Below are 23,481 nucleotides of genomic sequence, written 5' to 3'. Positions count from 1 at the left end.
TGCTATTCCAGATTCCAGCCAAGCTCTCCGAGTCCTACCCGTCCCTCCCTATACCAGCCCTATAGGCAGAGACAGAGAACAGCTCTATTTACAGGAGAGAGATGTGTGGGAGACTTATGGGGCCTCCCACAGCTAGAGCATGGACAGCACATGCAGTCAGGGCTGTCTGATTTCCTGCCTACCAGCTGCATAGCCTTACAAGAGGTCTTGGGAGGGCAGCGTCCGGGTGCCTCACCTTCGGGCCCACCCTGGCATGCCTGTCCGGAAATTAAGTTGCACTAATTCTGGATCAACAGGCCAATCTAAACCCATGTATCTAGAACATATCAGTTCTAGCATGCCCCCAGGCCTAAGTCTACCCTTTTCTTAGACGTGCGGGCCCCTGCTGGGCCTGGCGCTGCTTCTGATTTCAAGTAGTCCCCATGAAGTAGAATTCCAGCTGAATGCTGAGTCAGGTAGAGAAGTCAGGGCACATGCTGCACTTCTGGAGTGTTTTATGCTTTTACTTTTTCACCCCTAGGTGGGGGTGAATCCAACTAAGCCTGTTCCTGTCATCACTGAAGTTTCTTTTCAGAGTCTAAAGATTTATCCTTTTAAGTTGTGTATATGTATGTATGTTTATATGTGCATGTGTATCTCTGTAGAGATATGTGTGTGTATGCATGTGTGTCTGTGTGGGGATATGTGTGTATATGCATGTGAATCTGTGTGGGGATATGTGTGTGTATGCATGTGTGTCTGTGTGGAGATATGTGTGTGTGCATGTGTGTCTGTGTGGGGATATGTGTATGTATGCATGTGTGTCTGTGTGGGGATATGTGTATGTATGCATGTGTGTCTGTGTGGGGATATGTGTGTGTGTGTGTGCATGTGTGTCTGTGTGGGGATATGTGTGTACATGTGTGTCTGCATGGGGAAATGTTTGTGTGTGTCTGTGTAGGGAATATATGTGTGTGTGCATGTGTGTCTGTGTGGGGATATGTGTGTACATGTGTGTCTGTGTGGGGATATGTGTGTGTGCATGTGTGTCTGTGTGGGGATATGTGTATGTATGCATGTGTGTCTGTGTGGGGATATGTGTGTGTGCATGTGTGTCTGTGTGGGGATATGTGTGTGTGTGCATGTGAATCTGTGTGGGGATATGTGTGTGTATGCATGTGTGTCTGTGTGGAGATATGTGTGTGTGCATGTGAATCTGTGTGGGGATATGTGTGTGTATGCATGTGTGTCTGTGTGGGGATATGTGTGTATATGCATGTGAATCTGTGTGGGGATATGTGTGTGTGTGCATGTGTGTCTGTGTGGGGATATGTGTGTACATGTGTGTCTGCATGAGGAAATGTTTGTGTGTGTCTGTGTAGGGAATATATGTGTGTGTGCATGTGTGTCTGTGTGGGGATATGTGTGTACATGTGTGTCTGTGTGGGGATATGTGTGTGCATGTGTATCTGTGTGAGGATATGTGTGTGGGGGTGCAGATGTCCCAGAGACCAGCCCAACATCTTCTGTTTTGTTTAAGACGTATCCATTGGGAATAACAGTAGGCCTGCCTTCAAGCTATTGCTTGAGTTCTCACCCTGGCGTCCTTCAGTGAGAGGCTATGACAAGAATAAGCTAAATAAACCCTTTACTCCATTGCTTTTGGCGAGGGTATTTACCACAGCCACAGAAAACAAACTAGAACAATATTCATATCCGTGAACCAAAAGTTTGCCACAGGCAGAAGGGACATTTTAGGGCTTGCGTTTCCTGCATGGCTGATGTGAGCTTTTTGCATTTAGAGCACTGTTTCATTGGTTTTGTGTGCTGATGCTCCCCCCTTGTTCTGGATGAGGATGTGAAGAGGCTCGTGGCCTTCGTACGGCAGCTGTGAGGGATAGAGAACCATGTGCAGTCATGGGAGCCACACAATTCCTTTACCAGGAACGAGTCACTGATCCCCAAAAGGAGCTGCTTCCTCACGTGTCCCCTAGGGACAGGCTCTGACCAAGTCACACAGAGATGGTGGGGCTGATCTGGTTTTCAGATCTGCATTTTCCATCTGAGAAAATGAGAGTGTTTGGCAAATGAGGAACTTCTGCAAAATCCCTGTCATGTCATAATGAACCTGAAACCATGCTGTCCAGCCACATCCAAAAGCTTTTACATGGTATTGTTTTTGTGCTTTTCTTCCTTCTACTTCGATCTCCGGGGTTACGGAAATGTTCTCAACAGTGTAGGCACTCTCATGGAAAGCAGAAGTGGGCCGAGGAGGGGGGCTTCTTTCTACCCTCTCGGTGGCACAGAAGCCACGCCCACTGCAGCCTGCCGTGTACATTGTCGTTGTCTGGTGACCCTGTGCCACTCTTCTCCTCTCTAGTTCCCTCAAGAGGTGCAGCTGGTAGGCTTTCCAGACAAGAATGAAGTGTAACCTTTAGAGAGTCGGGACAGACCTACCCTATTTCTCCACCAGTGGAATCACTGCCTAATGGCACATTCTCAGCTCTACAGTGTCCAGGGGACCACAGACTGGGGAGTCAGATAGGTCCATTTGTGGTCTGTGTGGCCAGATCATACAGTCTGTCACCCCAAATCAGAAGCAGGCGGGAGAGCCTAGCTGTATGGAAACCGACAATGGAGCCTGGGTCTAATCCTTCCTAATTGGGCAACCTTGAGTAAGTTATGCTACACACGCACACACACACACACACACACACACACACACACACACCTACAGTTTATTTGCCTAGTAACCATCTCAAATGGTGCAAAACTGATGACCCTAAAGGATACAGTGGTGCCTGGCATCTCCCCACCCCTTGCCACGCTCACCATCCCAGGAAAAGACCCCAAATGTGTCAGGGTCCTTCTACACGGCTTTGTAACGGTGTGAGCAGACTCATCCACCTGGCCGAATCCCATTCTGCCAGTGCCAGAGAGCTGCCAGGCTAAGCTGAGACGTCCTTGGCTTCCTGCCAGCCATTTGAAACAAGGCCAACCGGCCACATCTCCTACTTACCTCGAACAATGCTAAGGAATCCTCAACACAGAGAGCCAGCTGGCAGAGGGCTGTGTAACTCCTACTTCCCCAGTGCTGAGCGGAAACTAATGCCCACACACACACCTGAACCCCAGGCCACTCTGCGTTTCTGAGCCTGCATCCAGTGCATCCTCGTAAGTTCTCCACTTCTGTCTGTTTGACTGCGAGCCCATACTGCAGCCCGCCTCAGCATGCCCGAACCACCATTGTCACCAGTTGCTTCTCCCTCTGGCTCACCCCTTCCCCAGCCCAGTAACCATCCCTCTGTTTTATCAGGCCTCGGTCCTGTTTATAGCCCTTGGTTAAGCATTGCGACTTTATCTTTCTTACAACACACTCCTAAAACTCCATGTGCTGAGATCCCTGGAGCTCACTGGCCAGCCTAACTCAATCGGTGAGCTCCCCATTCACTGAGAGACCTAGTCTCAAAAAATAATGTGGGGGTGGAGTTATGACTCAGCAGCTAAGAAAACTGGCAGCTCTTCTAGAGGGTCTAGGCTCAGTTCTCAGCACCCGTATGGTGGCTTAAAATCATCTGTAGCTCCAGTCCCAGGGGAATCTAATTAATATCTTATTCTGGCTTCTACAGGCACCAGGAACACACATAGTGCACATATACATGCAGACAAAACATCCACAAACATGAAATAAAAATATCAATTTTAAATTTAAATTAAAATTCCTCGTGATAATCATCATCGTTGTCTAGAAAACAACTGAAGACACCTGACATCAACCTCTGGCTTCTGTGTGTCCACATATACACATGACATATACCAGTGCATATGCACACACACACAAACATATGCATGAGTATATATATATATATATATATATATATATATATATATATACAAAAATATATTGTTTCTGAGATGTTCCTACATGTATGTACACACATGTGTGTATTATGTATGCATATGTGCTTGTGTGTGTATGTGTATATATATAATATCAGTGTGCTTCACTGAGACCTCCCTACCATGGTCCATGTATCCATGCTCATTTTGGCAGCTGGTCTTCAGGACAGGCTTGTGAAAAACACAGGGAAACAAGAACAGCCTCCAGATCGGGGCAAGAAGGGATTATCCAAGCCAGCAAGATTCTCAGGATGCAGGGGAAAGTGCCCCCCAAAGAGGCCTGATGGACACTTTCCCTCAACTCAGGCAAGGACACGAAGTAGGACAGGGATTTGTACACATCATCGTTCCATCTACCCTCTCTGTGTTCAGAAAAGCCACGCCACTGGTTAATCCCGAATGTCACCATTCACTATGAAAACATGGCAGAGCCCCATTCCATCCCTTCGCTACCACCAAAACAATACAATGGAAAAGACACACAGATGATCATAAGAGGTCAGCACTGCCCACATTTCTGTGAACTCACACATTCCAGAATCCTTCCCCAGGCTTGCAGGGACGGGCTACCCCTGAGGCCCCTAAAATACTGGCACCTTGAGGGTAAAAGTTAGCTGCTGTCCTATGAGATATGACCACTAAGAGGGTGTAGGAGAAAGATCGCTGTTGCAGTGCCCCAAGCTGAACTTGCCTTTTGACAGTCTGGCATCCTCACCCCCCCCCCCCCCCCGACTACCAGCAGCAACACCTCCCATGACCTCTGCAGAAACGCAGGTTCTCAGTCCCACCTGGCTCTGGATCCAAAGATGGGGAATAAGGCCTAGAAATCTGGAGGGCAGTGAGGTTTGAAGCCCCAAAGTCCTGCCTCGGGGCTATGGGCACTGTTGTCATAACTACTCCACAGAGTCCTGCCGCTGGAAAGACCATCTGTTTCTAGGCATCAGAAAGTGTACAGAGGTTGTAGACATGCTTCCCTTGCCTGCTTTTGGGCTTTTCCCAAGACCCGAACTTCTGTGAGACATGTAGGATAAAGAAGTGGAGGCTGGTATCCGTGTCCTGCATGAATGGTGGTTATTAGTGTCACAGAGACAAGAAAGGGCAGTGAAGAGGCTTGTCCTCACAGAAAGTACAGGGACAGCACAAGATACCCTAAAGGGAGTGACAGAACAGGACCTGTGTGGATTGTGGATGTAGGGATGTCAACCATGCACGGGTCACCTGGGGCCTGGCTGAAACCGTACTTCTGAACAGTTGGGTCCAAGGCGGACCTGAGAACATCCCCAAGTGACAGCCATCCTATTGTCCACGCTGAGAAGCTCAGCCTTGGACTGCCTCTGAGCGAGCAGACAGCAAAGAAGAACTCTGGGGACATCAAACATAAACAGATGTCCCACCCTGTCCTAAGGTTTGCTCAGTTTATACAATTCAGTTTTCCTACCGTGGGCTAAGGGATAGTCACCCTCAGTGGTCACCTGAGAGACCACCATCTCAAACTGGAGTCCACGAGACCCAAGGGAAAGGAGCCTGAGCTCCAGGCACTGAGGCAGAAGCAAGAACGGGAACCCTAGAGTTTGTTGGGGCTCACCCCTCCTGCGCCTCCATTACCGTCCTCACTGCGCTCGTTTTCCCAGCACAACCCCAGAGCACAGCGGTGTTCCGAATGTGCCATCCCAGGAAACTGAATTCCCACCACCAGGCCTGAGTGTGACTCCTTGTGCCAACACACAACCCAGATCCCTACCCTACTTCCTTCCTCCTCCCCCTCCTCCCCCCTGCCTTCCCTCTCTCCTCCCCCAGCCCCTTCCCGCTCCCTCAACAAGCCTGTGAGCATTATCCCTATGGCCTACAGCCAAGGCATTTGCTCAAAGGCGTTAGCGATGTGAAAGTTCCAGGGGAACTGGAAGTGACAGGGCTTGTTTCCCTGCGGTAAGGGGGCTGTGATCAACCAAGGTTTCTTCAGCTTTACTGAAACTGTTCTCACTTCTCCTCCTCAGCCGGAAGACATCGGACAAGCACCCATCGTGAATGCCCCAGAAGGTGGCAAGGTTGACCTGGAAGCCTTCAGCCATTTCACAAAAATCATCACACCAGCAATCACCAGAGTGGTGGATTTTGCCAAAAAGTTGCCCATGTTTTGTGAGGTGAGGAAATGGCACTTCTTTCTGGGCCACTTTTCATGATAGTTTATTGGTTACCAAAAGTGTGGGGTGTCGTTTAACAGTAATCAGCCAAGCTTCATGGTAGGACCACAGAGTCCATGGAAAATGAGAATGCTGGCAGGGTTGCAGCTCAGTGGGAGAGCACTTGCATTGTATGCATGGCCCAGGATCTATCCCCAAGACTGTCAGAAGAAAAGAAAGGCTGGTCCTCCAATTGTGCTTTCTCTCTTCAGCCATCATTGTATGTAAGAGAGAGAGAGAGAGAGAGAGAGAGAGAGAGAGAGAGAGAGAGAGAGAGCTTGTGTGAGAATGAATTGACTTATTGAGTAGGTTTCCAAGGTTTGAACTTACATCTATACCCCTTCTATGGCCGTGCGGTCAATTCTTAATCCAAAAGAACAGAGGTCAAATGGCCCCCACAGCTCAAGGTACTCAGTGTCTCTGTAGTGCTTCCGTCTTTCCTCAAAGCTCATTCCCTTGCACTCATCCACCACAGCCATGCTTTCCCTCAGAGACACTTCCTCCCTCCCTTAGCACATCTCCTGCCTCACATCAGCTCACCCCATTTTGACAACCCCAGCTTGCAGCAGGTGAGCACCGAGCACCGCAGGGTGTGGGCAAGAATCTGAATCTTATGTGTTGGCGTCTTCTGGCCTGAGTCACATTGTCCTGAAAATGAGACTGAAGCATTATCTCTTAGGGGACTTGGGATGCTCAGACAGGACCACACATATAAAATGTCATCCTGCCAAGCGGTGGTGGCACACTCCTTAATCCCAGCACTCGGGAGGCAGAGGCAAGCGTATCTCTGTGAGTTCGAGGCCAGCCTGGTCTACAAGAGCTAGTTCCTGGTCAGGCTCCAAAGCTACAGAGAAACCCTGTCTAGAAAAAAAATAAAAATAAAAAATAAAAACAAGCAAACAAACTTTGGGGGAGGGAGGAGAAAGAGATTATTTGACTTACACTTCTAGGTCATACACTTCTGTTCCATCATTGCGGAAAGCCAGTGCAGGAACTTGAGTGTGTGTGTGTGTGTGTGTGTGTGTGTGTGTGTGTGTGTAATACAAAAATCTACTAATACACCAAGAACCTGCTTTCTACTTACAAAACCGCTCTTTATCATTTTATTAGAGAAATGGGCCCAGCAATAAGGGTGCATCTCATGAGCACAGTACAGCGACCCCCTTCATAAGCCTGAGAGTTAGAGACACTGACCCAGATTATTCTCAATGGTAGTGTATCATTTAAAAGTACTTTTACAAGAAGACTTTGATGGTCACATGGCATTCCAAAAATCTGTCCTACCATCATGTAGGCTCATTCTCATTGGTTCGTCCTTTCGTTTCCATTTTTCACAATAAAACTAGCCACAGCGAACATTCTGGTGACTCTGCCCTTCTCACAGCCCTCATTCCTACGGATGGGTCTCAAGTATGCTGCTGAAGGATCAGAGAGTTCTCTTACCTCTTTAAGGTTTCCAGCATGTGCCTGTCTGCCGGGAGTCTCCTGTCTCCCCTCGTTCTTACTGACACTCTGTCCCTTGCCCTTTTCATCTGTTGGGTTGGTTATCTGTTCTTGGCTCTCCTCTCTCTTCCTCTTTCTCTCTCTTTTCCTCCCTCCCTCCTTCCCTCTCCCCTGCCACCATGTGTGTGTGTGTGTGTGTGTGTGTGTGTGTGTGTGTTTATGTGTGTGTTTATGTGTGTTGGCTACAGCCACATCAAGCTAGCCCACCAGACACACAAGTATTCTTCCAATTTTAATGTTAACTTTTTAATATAAGATTTGTATAAATCACTCAAGAGATATTTGAGATAATTTATAAAGAACAAAAGGAAGAAAACTCTACCTCCACCCGCAGCAGCCAATGTGCATTTAATTCAATGGCGTGGGTAAAAAGCTGCTTGGGACTCTCCAATACAGGGCTGTCGCAAGCCTACCTTTCCAAAGTTCCTGTGAGAAATGTAACATGCTTCACCATCAGAATTCCATCTCTTTCAATGTGGTTATGTTTTCATCTCAAATTTCCTGAAGAAGAAGAAGAAGAAGAAGAAGAAGAAGAAGAAGAAGAAGAAGAAGAAGAAGAAGAAGAGGTTGAAGGAGAGAAGAAGAAAGAGGAGGAGGAAGAGGAAGAGAAGGAGAAGAAGAGGAGGAGGAGGGGAGGAAGAGGAGGATAAGGAGGAGGAGGAGGAGAAGAAGAAGAGGAGGAGGAGGAGGAGGAGGAGGAGGAAGAAGAAGAAGAAGAAGAAGAAGAAGAAGAAGAAGAAGAAGAAGAAGAAGAAGCTGCCTTGCTCTTGCTCTTGCTCAGGGTCATCCAGGCTTCTGCTAGACTTTAACCCTCTCAGAAGCCCGAGAGAGGAAGATGAATTTTGTGGTCCCTGAGCTCCATAGAGAGGGAATGAATACCCCAGGCAGTCTCTTGGCAGAGGCAGTTTAATGCCTCTGCCATTTGAACTGTGCCACTGGGTCCCTATTCTCCCAAGATCCTGCTGACCCCCCCCAACATGGCTGGGGTACACGGGGACCTTGGGAGGTCTGTCGGCAAAGCTGCTATTCAAGAACCCCTGCTGGAGCGTGTCGTTTGTGCCCTTGGCCAGATGATCTTCTGAGGAGACAGGAAGACTGAGGGCCCCTGGGACTGCCTGTCAGGCCATGGTTGGAGCGTTCTCACAGCGAGGGCATTGTGACAAGTGCCTCTGAGAGGTGTGCCGCATCTTACAGATTCACCAGGATCCTGCAGATCTCTCCGGCCGATCTTCCCATTCACTATAACCCAGCTCAGCCCTCCCACCCCCAAGCCCTCCTTGAATCAGGAACCCAAGGATGTAGTTAGGAGTACAAATCAGGACCTAAACAAAAGCAAATCACTGAGTACAATGATGGAATTGACCGGCGTGGACGCCTTTTTCTGGTAGAGAAATACAAGCAGTTTACAGGTGAAGTGGTCCCGTGAGTAGCTGAGCAGTGAACGGGAGTGTGGACTGCTCACGCCCTCCACACAGTTCAGTGAGGTTGCTTTCAGTTTCACACAGGAACCTAAACTAAAGTAGTCAAGAGTTCCCGCAGCTGTTTTCTGTTTTGTTATGTTTTTGTGTTTTTATTTGACTCTTTGCTCTTTGAAGACCCACCACTCAGATCCCAAATAAAGACACAGAGACTTATACTTACTTATGAATACCAGGCCTTGGCTTGGCTTGTATTTTCTTAAATTATCCCGTCTACCTTTTGTCTCTGGGCCTTTACCTCACTTTATTCTAGATCTCTTTCTTTCCTTCTTACTTCATTGACTGGCTGGGTGGCTGGGTGCTGGACCCTGGCCCTCCTCTCCTTTCTCTCCTCCTCTTCTCATTTTCTTCTTATTATTCTCTCTGCCTGACATCCCGGCCTGTTTCTCTCTTCTGCCCAACTATTGGCCGTTCAGTTCTTTATTAGATCAATCAGGTGTTTTAAACAAGCAAAATACCACAGCTTTCCAGAGTTAAACAAATGGAACACAAAAGGCCACAACACATCTTTGTATCATTAAATGAATATTCCACCACATAAATAAATGTAGCACATCTTCAACTAATCTTCCACAAGCTCCCGTCTCCGAAAAGAAGCTGCACAAGTTTCAAGGAAGACTTAGACATGCACAATTTTCCATATTCATTGTTTATGGAAATTTTGTCATAGCTTAGGAATTGAAAAGTGTGTGTTGGCCTTAATTGTGATAGACCTAGCTTCAAATCCAGCCCCTGTGCCACCCGCACACTAGCATGTGACACTCTGAGTGTCTGCTTTCTGGAAGCGTGAATGAAACTGGAATGTCCCTTACTGTATCACTGTGACTGTGTTACTAAATGTGATTAAAATGACTGTGTAAATCCTGGAATGAAACCCAGGTAGTAACCACTACTTGGACCCTTTCAAATGATCCAGTTTTGAATTCTTCCTGAACTTTCTCTCCAACCCCAGAAAACAAATTTTTATTTTTCCTATTTTGTCCCACAGAGTTCTGTTGTAAAGTTTCCTTAGCCCGTTGTCATAAGCTCTAATTAACATGTGACCAAGTGAACTTTAGATGACCCTAAAATCTGAGCAGGAAGATCTTGCTTGTCCATTCATTGACTCCGATGTCTGTCACTAAGAATAGAAACACAGGAGCCACAACACCCAAATACTGGCTTCACCTCTGCCCTTGATTTGCCAGTGGGTCACGAGCAAAGCTTCTACGTCTCTGGGTAGCCGTGGTCACTCGCACCTGGCTGCAGCCTTCTAGTTTTGTACCTGTTGAGACACTTGGAAGCAAATGTTCTTCAAAATACAGAAAGCACAGCTACCACCTGAGCAGAGTCAGCAGGTGATTGCAGAGCTGAAATGAAAACTGAAATCTATGCCCTGGCAATGCTGAAGCCTGCGTGGGCAGCCTATATACCGCGATTCTGTTGAACTTGCCCAAATTGGGTTTCATGGTCTACGTTGATGAAGGCGTCTGGCCAGGTCTCTTGCTCAATTACAGAGCTACCCAACAGTAAAAAAAAAAAAAAACCTATGCTCAGTGCCCCCTTCTTGTAGAACAACACAGTACAAACTCCCAAATGAAAGGGTGACCAACAGTCGCTGAGTGACCGCACCCCAGTTGGAGACCTGTAATAAAATCAATGTAAACTACCAAGATTAGTTAGCTTGGGGCTGGAGAGATGGCTGAGCAGTGAAGAGCATTGTCTGCTCTTCCAGAGGTCCTGAGTTCAATTCCCGGCAACCACATGGTGGCTCACAACCATCTGTAATGAGATCTGGTGCCCTCTTGAGGAAGAGACCTGGTTAGTCGTCCTCATCAACTTAGACCATGAAACCCAATATGGGCAAGTTCAACAGAACCACCATATATGGGCTGCCCATGCATGCTTCAGCATTGCCAGGGTTTAAATTTCATTTTTTTTTATTTAAAAATTGTGGTTGGCAGGGATGAAGAGATGACTCAGCAGTGAAGACCACTGGCTACTCTCCCAGAGGACCCAGGTGCAGTTCCCAGCACCCACATGCCAGCTGACAGTTGTCTCTACCTCTAGTTCTAAGGGATCCGATGAACTCATTTGACTTCCAGACATATGGGCAAGCAAAACACTCAAACACATTTCTTTCAAAAGTAGTTGAAGGCTGGGCAAAGTATTACTTACCTGTAGTCTCAGCATCCAGAAGACAGAGACAGGAGGATTGCCACAAGTTTGAGGCCAGTGTAGTCTGCAAAGTGAGTTTTAAGCCAGCCAGCACACCATGGGGACTCTGTCTCAAACCAATAAAAAGTACAGACTTTTTTCAGGTAGAGAAGAAGGACTCAGAGAATGCAGACGTAGGTTGGCCGTAGAGGCTGTCCAGGTGCTATACCAACACCATAACTGGTGCTTGTCTTCTTGCTCGGTGCTGATGTGTCTGCTTCTTTTCAGCTGCCGTGTGAAGATCAGATCATCCTCCTCAAAGGCTGCTGTATGGAGATCATGTCCCTCCGTGCTGCTGTGCGCTACGACCCAGAGAGCGAGACTCTGACCTTGAACGGGGAGATGGCAGTGACACGGGGCCAGCTAAAAAACGGGGGTCTTGGGGTGGTGTCGGATGCCATCTTTGACCTGGGCATGTCTCTGTCGTCTTTCAACCTGGATGACACGGAAGTTGCCCTGCTTCAGGCCGTCCTGCTGATGTCTTCAGGTGAGTGCACCGAGATTCGCAGCGGATGTGAAAAGAGCTGGAGCCTCCAGGGTCTGTGCTAATTTAATCACTTAATGGGTTGTCTGTCTCCCTTTAGCTACAGAGTCTTAGCCGGCTGTCCTTCAGCGGGAGACTAGGAGGGCCAATGGACAGGGAACTGAATGCCGGATATCTGGAGTCTTACGCTATATGGCTCTGGCTGGCCTGAAACCCACTACAGAGTCCACATTGGCCTCTTAGTAAATGCTCGTTGAAGCTGTTTATGGAAACAGTCATAGCTGTGGTGTTTCAGAAGTATGTGTTCTCTCGTCTTGGATTCTGTCCGAGCTAGCTTCAGACCCCCCCTCACCCACAAGACATTTATAAGCCCCAACTAGCATTGTTAACCAGCTACCTGAGTTTGCAGGTCTCTAAATAAAATTGACCTTAGAATATTTACCTCACTGTATCACTGTGAAGATTAGCTCAAGCACTGTGGAAATTTTGGCATGGTGCCCAGTTCAGATAGGGAAAGTGGGGTGGGGGCAACAGAAACCTTATAAAGTGATCCCCTTTGGGCAGATAGGTCATCTACCCTGCCTGATTCCAACTTTACCAGCCATAATAAGTAGAGCTCCAAGTGACAGCACCATCCTGTGGAATGCATGCCTCTTACCGTACGGCACGCCAATCCAAAGTGGAGTGCTTCAGACAGCCAAGATGACCAGAGCTGGAGCTGAGGCGTGGACCACCACAGCTGCAGAAGTCTCTCCCTCCTGGCAGCCTTTCCTCTGGGAGAGGGCTCAGACTTCTTACGTGCTGCTGGGTCCCAAGAGGGAGGGGTTCAAGCACATGCAAGCAAAAGCTCACCAGACTTAAGTCCCACGGTGTCACTACAGCCACGTCCTATTGGCCAAGTCGTCCCAGCTCCAGCCCCGACTCAACATTCTTCCTCACTGGTCACCCCTCCAGCGTCGGCATGATGATACCATCTTTATAACCAAACCCGCTGCCCATCAGAGCTCTAGCTCCCAACAGTGGAGGGTTAATGATGGAACTGGCACTATCCTCTTTTGATTCACCTCACAATAAATAAATGCAAAGCACACTGCATTCGGGAAGCCAGTCTTGAAATACAGAAAATTGTTTCCGGCCATCCTCTTCGTTTCAAAACCTACTTTCGTTCCTCTGGTGCTTGTCATTTTGTTCTGTCACTATTTGCTTAACTTACCCAGACCGTTCTCTGGTCTAACTATACTTTGAGGTCACAGATGTGTCTTACCAGTGTTTAGTAGACTCCAAAAAATGTTTATTGGCCAGTAGCAAAACCTGGGTCACAGACACCTTGACAACTCTTTATCGAGCTGAAATTCACGAAGTATTTTAAAGCTGACCTAGAAATTCATTTCCTACATAAAATTTAGATATGGAAGATATTTTAAAATCAATAATATATTAAGTTATTTTGTGGAAAGTTTCAAATACAGACAGAATGGCACACGGCACTCCCTTTGGTGACTTTGGAGACATTCCAGGGGACTATGTTTTCCCAATATCTGCTCTTCTCACCCTCTATAACCCCCTTGCCTGTGACTTCTTTTAACCAAAAGAATCCGGCAAATTCAGTGTCACCTCATGTGATCCCATATATAATATAAAATATGGCTACCAGACTTATTCTGCAAGGACCTCAGTGGCTTCATGAGTTTGGCCCCCACTGGAGGAAGGTCACACGGTTGGGCAACTGCAAAGCTGGTATCCAGGCTACAACCAGTGATCACTTGGCCCTGGATCCTTCAGGGAATACAGAGGACTCAGAGAAATAAAGCGTGGAGCTTCTCTATGGGCTGCCTGTGTGGTACGGCCTCTCTCTACAGTGACCCACTGAAATGGAAATGGAACTATGTGGGGATGTGTTCTTGAAGGGAATGAAAGCAAAGTTTAGCTAAGTCGCTATTGGTATAAAAACCCTTTGAAATAATGTTAATTTACATAGGGAGAAAGCTATTTCTTCTATAATTTCTTCTGACTTGTATGCCCTAAATAAGTCAGAGAGAGAGAGAGAGTTAGCATGGTGCTAGTCTGGTTTTTATACCCCTGCAATACTTGCTACCTTGCTTTTAACAAGGAACGTTCAAGGACACAAAAATCTTCAACAAGAACCTTTGCCTTTAGTAAAGAAATTTTTATTATTTGATAAGTTTTCCTCCATTCATTTGTTTTCATAGTTATCATCTGTTTATGAAAAATGGATTTTATTGCTGTGTAATAAGACGTTCCCTCTGGGATAAGTCAGTAATGGAAGGGAACCGATAGAGATGGCAGCTGTGTGTGTTTTCATATCACCATGACAGAGCACTTCGTAAAACCAATTTGAGGGACAGAAGTTTTACCTTGGCTCACAGTCCCAGAGGCTGTGCCCACAGTCAGCTGGCTCCATTGCTGTCAGGCATGTGGTAAAGAAGTACATCATGGAAGGGAGCATGAGGTCAATGAAGTTGCTCACATTGTGGTTGCCAGGAAGTTGCACCCTACCCTCCCACCAGATCTACCCATCTCAACACTGCACCCCATCCCACCAGATCCACACCCATCTCAACACTGCACCCCACCTTCAGATCTACCCATCTCAACACTGCACCCCACCTTCAGATCTACCCATCTCAACACTGCACCCCACCTTCAGATCTACCCATCTCAACACTGCACCCCACCCCCACCAGGTTTATCCATCTCAACACTGCACCCCACCCCCAACCAAAGCTGGCCATTCAACTGTCACCTTGTCCTCTGGTATTCTAGAGTCCCTGTTGCGTTCTCACTCATTCCTAGGAGCAGAGAAGTCCCCAGATCTGGAATTGAATCAGGCAAGCTCCCTCCCTCCACCTCTGAATTCATCTTCATCTTCTTCCTCCCCTCAGATCGCCCAGGACTGGCCTGCGTTGAGAGAATCGAGAAATACCAAGACAGTTTCCTGTTGGCCTTTGAACACTATATCAATTACCGAAAGCACCATGTGACACATTTTTGGCCCAAACTCCTGATGAAGGTGACAGACCTGCGGATGATTGGAGCCTGCCATGCCAGCCGCTTCCTCCACATGAAGGTGGAGTGCCCCACGGAGCTCTTCCCCCCTCTGTTCTTGGAAGTCTTTGAGGACTAAGTGGACTGGACAGGTTCTCGTCATTCCCGCCGCGCTACTGGGTGTCGTTTCGTCCCGCCTCCTCCTCAGCCCTTCTTGTTGTCGTTTCCTCGTTTCTTTGTGTCGGGTGGGATCATCAGGGGTCAGTGGGTCATCAGTGGCACAGCCTGGGATGACATCGTCTCTGGAATGTGGGTCTTTGTAACTGCTGCATTCTGTTCACCAGTCCTTACTGTGAATGCTTTGAAGGGTTGGGTGGGGGACAATCATTATGTCACCAGCACCAAGCCATCACCAGCTCCCATCTGTCCCTCCCTGGTCAGAGAGACTCAAGCCATCCAAATGGCACTGCAGAAGACTAAAGAAGCCTTAAAACCAAGACCACAGTCATCTTGATCCAGTTCTGATGTTTGCAGGGTGGAGCTGGCAGAGGAAGGGCCCCCTCAGTCTGGGCGTGGCTTTCGGTGTCTAAGGGTAGGAGCAGATGCTACCAGGAGCTCACCATTTCCAGCACCCTTCTTCTCCAAGCAGTGTGACTTGGAACGTGCGGGAATAGCCACACCATAAGGAGTCAGCTTTCCTTCCCGTAGCCCTCTGTAGCCTTGTGACGTCCTTCAAGCTGGGCAAGAGCATGACCTGAAGACGGGCAGGTGTTTTACTGGTTCGAGACCACAAGGACAATCTTTTCCTCAGCCTGCCCATAGAGCTTGGGAATCTGTATCAATGTTTTCAGGCATGGTTTCCAGAGTGCAAGTGGTGTATTACCTCGAGCAGGAAGGCGTCTTCAGAGCTTGGATAGATTCACAAGCCATTCCCACAAAGCTCAAGCCTGTTTACCGAAGTGCTGTCTCTTTTTAGTGATCTCTGAGCCAGTTCTTTCCCCAGCTCACCAAGGTCTTTATCCAGGTTGTCTGTTGAGTTGATGACATTTCCCTATGGCTTAGATCTTCCCATCAGGGAGAGACACACGTGTTGAAGTTCCAGTCTTCTTTGATAAAATTCCTGGGAAAAGATCAGGGCAGGAATATTCTGCTTCAAAGGAAATGCACTCCTCATGGGTGTAGGCTGTCCGATGACCGGAGGATGCTCTCCCCAGTCTCGGATTCATAAGCTCCTTACGTTATCCACGAATATCCCCAGCCCCCACCTCCCCGCCACATTCTGTGGGGATAAACAGCTTGACTCTCTCTAAACACTAGCTCTTCTGTACCTTTATACATCATTGCACTGGCCAAGAGTCCCCATAAAACAACGGCTGACCGTGCATAATGACACACCATGACCACTGCTGTCCAGCCTACCCCCAATGACCAAGTCATGACAACTTCTCTGCAGATGGGCAAAGAAGGTACCCATGCAACTGAATGTACCCCATTCTTCACTGACGTCCCAGATATGAACTGTCCCTCTGCCTGCCTTTCACTGCCTTATCCTGGAAATATTGGGGAAAACAAGCCATATCAGCAAGCGTTACCTAGAAACCAAGGACAGAAAGTCACTGTGAAGAGTGAGGACACTCACTTGCCTCTTTTAGGCTTTTGGAGCATTCTTGGCTTCACTGGACGTCAGGGCACCAGAGTTCTAGGTCGTGCTCTACGGCCTGGTCGGTTTAGGACCTTACAGTTCCAATTTTCTTACTTCATAAATAAGTCAGTCCCCTAAAATCCCTCTTATTTTCTCTTTTGGATGACTTTCCAGTAAGTGGGGGGGGGGGGGAGTGATCCTTGAACTATTCCTTTTATATTCAAATATGTAGCTTTATCAGACAAAAAGCAAGGCCCACTCACAATTAAGGAATGTATTTGGCTTTTATTTGAAATGAGAATTTGCCTCAGAGGAAGGCAGAATGGCCTTGGAAGAGAAGGTGCAGCTTTGAAAGTCCCCAGAGTCCGTGGGAATAGCCTCAGGAGAAGGCACGCTCCTACGTTAACGTGTTTAGACAGAATGTGCTGTGGACTTGGTGCAGAGATTAAAATAGAAGCAAGAAGCCCCATTGATTCTTGTTCAAACATCTGTCAAGGGTTTGTTTTCCCAGACAGCCTGTAGCCAGCCTCCTCCCTCACAAACTTCATTAAACATCTGTTCTCCCTCTCGACTCTCCCGGAGGACCTCTGTCCAGACAATAAAAACAAGCTTGCTGTGAGGCAAGTTCTCCTTCCAAGAGGAGAGAGAGGGAGCCCGCAGGTGAGTCCGGCGCAGGGGCACAGAGTCCTGGGACACCAGTGTTTCCAAGGAAGTTTCCTGACTCTGATGGTTTCCAAAGGACGTCAGACACCTGGGTTCCAGCACTACTGCAGGGTTTTGGACGCAAGGCTTTCAGGGCGCTGTGGGGATTAACGACCACTGAGCACTAGCCCAGCCCTCAGCCATCTGGTCAGCCCTGGTCAGCCCCAGCACATGGTCCTCACTCTGAACGCAAAGGCTCACCTTCAAGGGGCAGACCCAGCCCTGGCAACGTTGAAGGCGGAACATTCATACTGAATAAGATATGCGAGCTTCAGTCTTCTGGCGAAAGGAATAAGAACGGCAGGCGGTCAGAATGACTCAAGTCACGCCCTCCTCCGGGAAACTCCATTTTATGAAATTAGATTTTGAGGAATTGGCTCCCAACTTTTTTTCTTTTCTTTTTACAAAGCATTTTTCTTCTAATCTTGTCCAGACTTTCAAATCAAGTGTGGATGTGGTGGAAAGAGCCCTTGCATCTGCCCCACTGTGGGGAGACATTCCAGTCAAGGAGAACATGCCCATCCTACCGGGATGCTCACTTACAAATCATAGGTATGGATGAGAAGGCTGTGCACATGCAAAAGACGTGTGTGTCTGTGTGTGTGTGCACATGTGTGCATACGTGTGTTTGTCCCTTCAAGTGCACTTTGCACTTCAGCATCAATGCGCAGAACTTCCAGAAACTGGAAGAAAGAAGAACAATTTTTCTCCTCTGATTCTACTGAAAACACCTTGTGCCGCCTCTGAGCTTCTTCTAGTGTGATGAGCCTCAGTCCTCGGTGATGCGCCCTGTGGGAGCCTCAGCCCAGCGCGTCCCCAGCCTGTGGCCCCAGTGCCACCTCCGTCCCAGTGCAATCTCGGGGAGAGCGAGGTTGGCTCCGCTCTGCAGGGTCCCTTCTCATGTTAACCTGCGGGCTGGCGCCCAAGCCTTGATCTCCTCACACTCAGCCCTCCCCAGCCCAGCCTTGTGACCTGCTGGGCCTCTTCAGAGCATGTCATTGTCAGTAAGACATCTTCGTTCTGTGGAACTCAAACCTATCCGTGTCATATTGACCTTTTGCTGCATGAGTCATGAATTATGAAATCAGTCTTATGGTTTTTGAGATGTAGCCAGCATTTTGTAAGGCTAAACCTTTTTCATGAACTTAATTTAAGTGAAGAACCAAACCACAGGTCCTCCTCAAAATGAGAGATGACAGACAGTTGAATCTCTTTGCCCTTTCCAATGGCGATGGCATCAGGTCCTCTAATAAGCTCACAATTTCCTGTTATTTTAATAATATGGAAACATTAGCATAGTGTTTCTTTTGATAGTGATAGACTGATCCATATTTAAATTTTATAGAGAAGAAATTTATTGTACTGTGATGTAGATATTTATTATCCAGGTAAGGATTTGCCCGGTGTGTATTTTTTACAATTGAAACATTTTACTTTAATCTTTAAAATAAAAAAAAAGACATTAAACACACACACACATACAAAAAAAAGGCTAGGGAGAAAAAAGGTTTGGCCTTATCACAGAATTTTTACTGTGCTGTATAAATGTTTGCACATGAAAAATTATACATTTCTCGTGTGTTTCCACATTAATTAATGCCGCCTTCAGGAGCAATAGTGTGCAGGTGAACACTGATTGTGGCTTTGTGTTGCACAGCTCAAGCTGACCCACCTTCTGCACAAGACAATCAAATGTGAGTCTCTCCTCTGAGGAGGGGGACAGTACTCAAGAGAGCACAACGTGAGACACAGGAAGAGGCTGTAGGCCAGCCAATGCACGGATGGGGAGGGGGTCAGGGCACAAGCGCACTCATGTGGCCTTGTGTCACTTAGTCCCTTTGGATGTTCCTTGTGACCTTGGCATCTTTCACTTGACATCATATAGCCAAAGTCATTCTCCGTGCTTTCGTCAGAGAAGACGATTCTTTTTTCCATAATGTTTCATTGCCCTGAGAATCAGGAAAAACAAATGGTACAGAATAGAGAGGTTTACAGTCAGTGGAAGATTTGTGTTTTGCGGACAGTGTTAAGTGCTATTGCTAGATTGGTGATATTTTTTTCAGCCTAAAATTGTTGGAATCTGTGATCAAAATGTTTTAAACTATCCAAAAAGAATTTGTATATTTGGGGAAATGGATTTTTACATAGCTTTTGTATGCAGATATTAAATTGTAATTATGAATATAGTGGGCATAGATACTCATAAGCTTAAATTCTAAAAAAGAAAAAAAGAAAAAGCTTACAATGGATATATTTGCCTGTCTCTTTCTTTAAATAGTTCTAGATAGAAGGGCTGCCTACTTTTCTCACCTCAGCACTGAAGCAGGGAAAGAATCTGGACTACACGGTGAATCTACTAAGATGGTCAAGTTCACCTTCGGGGAACATGTGGGTCGGGGGTGAGATACACAGACATATGGACTGACTGACAAACAGCATCAAATCGTCCAACAGAAACCTAAGGAAGCTCCATTAAGGAGATCAGAATTCTCACAAGAGGGAATCCAGAGCAGTGGAGACCGCGCCTTAGGATAAGAAGACGTGACATCATAGAGCTAACAGCATGGTGCCCAGGAAAAACAGTCAACTAGAGTTTTCAATTAAACCTTGTCTCCAAGGCTGGACTTCTCACCTCTGAACTCCAGCTTATGTTTCCCACTGAGCTTAGGTCTCTATCACCAGAGAAGCAGTAGCACCTCTGAGCCTTGAGAAAATGCCCTGGAGCAATTTCTCTCCAGCTCTGTTTGAGGCCAGAGGCTTTTACTTTAGCAATTTACCCTTCTGTGCTCAAGAACAGGACATTTTTACTCTTAGGCTGTCTGTCCCCAGGCGAGGAACCTTAGAGGACACTTTGATATAAGCATCCTGGGGTCTGAAAGAGGGGCTACCCCACAGAACAGGGGGTGGTTCAATCAAGGAAAATATTGTCTGACACCATGTAGAAGTCAGTGGAAATGTTTTTCTTCCATGTAGAATGTTACTTAGTTTGAGGCCTTTGGGTACGAAGACTATAGGAAAGCTAAGGGCGTACGTAGTCTTTCAGGCTGTTAGCGAAGGGTATGGTCTTTCAGGCTGTTAGCACTGCTTCCTTTTCATTTTCTTGCACACAATGAGCTGTCTTGAGAAAGGCAAGATGCATTTAGAAAAGAAAATCTTCAGAATAACAAAATCAGACCTTCTAGGGCACACAGATGGGGGCGAGTGGAGAGCCGCTCCAAGTCCGACAGAGCTGCGGCTCACTTACAGCAGACACACACGTGCCTGGGTGTTCTCTGGGTTGCGTGACTCTACCCGTGGGTATTCTGAGCCCTAAAGACTCCAAGATTTCGTTTCCCTGCCTGCACTAAAGCCAGACAGGACCTCTGTGATAATAAGACATCCTAGGTGGAGTGTCTGCGATCCCTGAAGGATATTCACTGGTAAGTGACCTTCTTGCTGGTTTTCAGAAAGCTCACCTGTTTTCCCCACGCTTTGACAAAACGTCATTTGTTGGTCACTTGGAGCTTGAGAGTCCCAGTAGCCTCCCAAAAGGATATGTTGTGTGTTTTTGCTTCCCAACCCCAGGTCATCACCAGCATCACAATGCCGGGTTGAACAATGCTGGCCAGCCTTGTATGAACACCTGCTCTGTCCTAGGAATCGTGCCCCATTCCTTCCTTCTACCTCCAACCCTCCGAAGCAGAAAAGAAAGACTGGGTTTTCTGATGAGAGGGCAATGCAACCCTGCTGTGGTGGCGTTTGCTGCTTACCTTCCAAAACTGCTCAGCCACCCCACTACAAAATACACACATACACATACGCACCTAAAGAAAGGCTACCTCAGCCCCTCAGCAGACCAGATCCCTTGCAAATACACTCCCTGAGGTGATAGCATGAACAGTGATTTCTTTTTTATTTCTTATTTATTATCCCATGGCTTCTAGGGGCCTAGCCAACGGGTATTTTCGTTTTCAGTTTTTGAGAGTCTCATTGTATAGCCCTAGCTGGTCTTGAATTCACAGAGCTCTGCCCGCCTCTGCCTCTCCCCACCCCGTCTACTGGTATTAAAGGCAAGCACCATCACACACTAAGGTGCTTTGTCCTATGAGCATCTGAGAGTCAACTTTTGGGAAAGCTGTGATGCGTGACAGAAGGAGGACTTATAGCAATGGAAATTAGAAGTCACGAAAGTTGTGGATCAGGAAACAAGATCACAGACACGGGGGCTGGAGAGATGGTCTGTTTAGTTTCAAAGAACCAAGAAGGTTTTTTTTAATGTTTTTATTCATTCTTTATCAATTTCATATATGCATACAGTCTTGATCATATTCCCCAAGTCCTCTTCTACTCACTCTCCCTTTTACAAAAATTCCCCCTTATTCTTTCATGTCCTCTTCCTTTGTTAATAACCCATGTAAACAGGTCCCCAGACCTTAGCATAACTGACACCATGATGGGAGAACCATTCAGGCCTTGGAACCCAGTGTATAGGCAGCAAAGCCTCTCAAAAATAAAACAAAGACCTAATCCATCAAAGTCCATAGTTCTGGGAAAGTCTCTAAATGTACTAACATTGCTTTTTGGCTTATGTAGTTCTGCTTCTGGCTAACTATTCTTGCTAATTGAGGTGGGCCAACCCAGGGGGTTCTTTTTGTGCTTAAAAGCTCACCTTGAGAAAAACGTGGGACTGCACTGAGGTCCTGAACACCCAGCGTAGTCATTGGCTGCCTAATAAAGACTTTTTATTGGCTTAAATCAGTGTCCGAATGGTCTTCTCTGGAGGATGCCTCACAACACTTCTGAAGGCCCAAGTGAGATCTCCAGAGACCAGACCTCAAGTCACCAGAGATCTCAGAGTAGGTAAGGGTGAAGAGGTCAAGGAAATCACAGGAAGTGCACAACCTGATAAGTTCCAGAGCCCCAGGACTCCTTTTGATGGAGGGCTGACTAATCCTTCAGAAGAATCTGACACTTCCAGCCCAAAAGGGAACAAGATCAAAAGTCACCTGATCTGTCTCTTCCAGGAGAATGGTTATTGGTATCTTCATTTAGGACACAAAGGAGCGGTAGGATGATCACAGCCACTGATCCAGTGCCCAGGATCCGTGTGAGATGGCGCTGGACTTCCCTGGTCCGTTCAATGGATGATATACAGTGGCCACCCCCAGTTGTCTTTACTATGTGTCCCTTTGTGTGTTTCTGTCCGTTCTGTTGGTTAGACAAACAGAGTTAAAACGGAAGGGAGTGTGAGCTGTACTGGAACTGGCTTCCCTGAAATGTTACATGATTCCCTGCAGGCTCAGGGGCTGTGCCCTTCCCCCCCACCCTGCCCTGCTTTCCAGCAGTGACTGGCGGCAGTGACAGCAACTGCTACCATTGCTATGGCGATGCCAACTGCAACAGCTGGAGGAGGCCACTGCAGACCATGGTGGGGTTTGCTGCAACCCGGGGGGTAGGTGGGGCACTGCTGATGAGAACAGCTGTTCCTAACATAGAAAATGCCAGACCTTTTGTGAAATCTATTGGCCATCTTGGGATCTGGATGGCCCCATGAGGATTTAGGCCATCTGGAAGGAAGTGACTGGGAGACTGGTCACCCCAAATAGTTTCCCAATGTTGATCAGTGGCTTTCTCTAGTGAAAGACCTCTGTACCCTTGTTGGGGATCCAAATCTTTTTTGGCTTGGCCAAGTCACCCAGAGAAACCCAAACATCTTCCTGTTCTGTCAGTCACAACAGAGGAAAATGGCCTTCCCCTTCTTGTTCCTGACTCTGACTGCTTCACCACCCACAGATTCTCAATACCACTCTCTGTGTGGAGACAGGAAGGGACTGGGCCTCTCATCCAGGGTCCTCTGCCATTTTTCATGTACTTGAAAGCAAAGTGCACACAAGGAGGAGAAAATAGACCCCTGAGTCACTATAAATAGCTAGTTGCATCAGGGGAAAGAGAAGGTGTTCTCCCAGCTTCCTAGAGAGAAAAGAAAAGTTCCATTCCATCATTTTTCATGGATTATGTCTCTTTTCAACCAATGATCTGTATCACTGGAAAAGTCAGAACCCACCCTTCTCTGAAAAGCATAGAAAAGCCACCACTGGGCTGGGCAGGAGGCTACTGCTACATGCTGCAGCCCAGATAGAGAGGATTGCCCCTTGCGCCATCTCCCTGGGACCCAAACACCAACCTAGGTAAAGAGATCCTGGACAGTTTCACAGGCTCATCTTAGGACTGAAGCTGCTCGAAAGCACTGCTTTTGTTATGCAGACAGCCCCAGACATTAGAAAAGAAACTTCAAAAATGGAAAGGGTTTGAGACTATTAATAGATCCCAATTATTGGGGATTGCCCAAAAATTTACAGTAGCTGTGTGGTGGTGATGCATGTCTTTAATCCCAGCACTTGGGAGCACTTGCCAGGCAGATCTCAGTGAGTT

The 23,481-nt window shown here is 47.3% G+C and overlaps 1 protein-coding gene across 7 annotated transcripts in view; it reads left to right on the top strand.

The window, feature by feature from the left end:
- Nucleotides 1-19,319, top strand: part of Thrb (thyroid hormone receptor beta) — a 332,075-nt gene extending 312,756 nt beyond the window's left edge. For all 7 annotated transcript variants that reach the window (XM_041662563.1, XM_041662565.1, XM_041662566.1 and 4 more), the window contains 3 exons: nt 5,874-6,020; nt 11,465-11,723; nt 14,624-19,319. In XM_041662563.1, the coding sequence (XP_041518497.1) occupies nt 5,874-6,020; nt 11,465-11,723; nt 14,624-14,865 (648 nt within the window). In that variant the 3' untranslated portion in view covers nt 14,866-19,319. The remainder of the gene's footprint in view (nt 1-5,873; nt 6,021-11,464; nt 11,724-14,623) is intronic.
- Nucleotides 19,320-23,481: the final 4,162 nt, after the last annotated feature.

Source organism: Microtus oregoni, unplaced genomic scaffold (assembly GCF_018167655.1).
Source record: "Microtus oregoni isolate MIOR12 unplaced genomic scaffold, Mior012 000013F_ref0000133, whole genome shotgun sequence".
In the NCBI taxonomy this organism is placed as follows: Eukaryota; Metazoa; Chordata; class Mammalia; order Rodentia; family Cricetidae; genus Microtus; species Microtus oregoni.
This window is presented reverse-complemented; position numbering and strand designations above follow the sequence as displayed.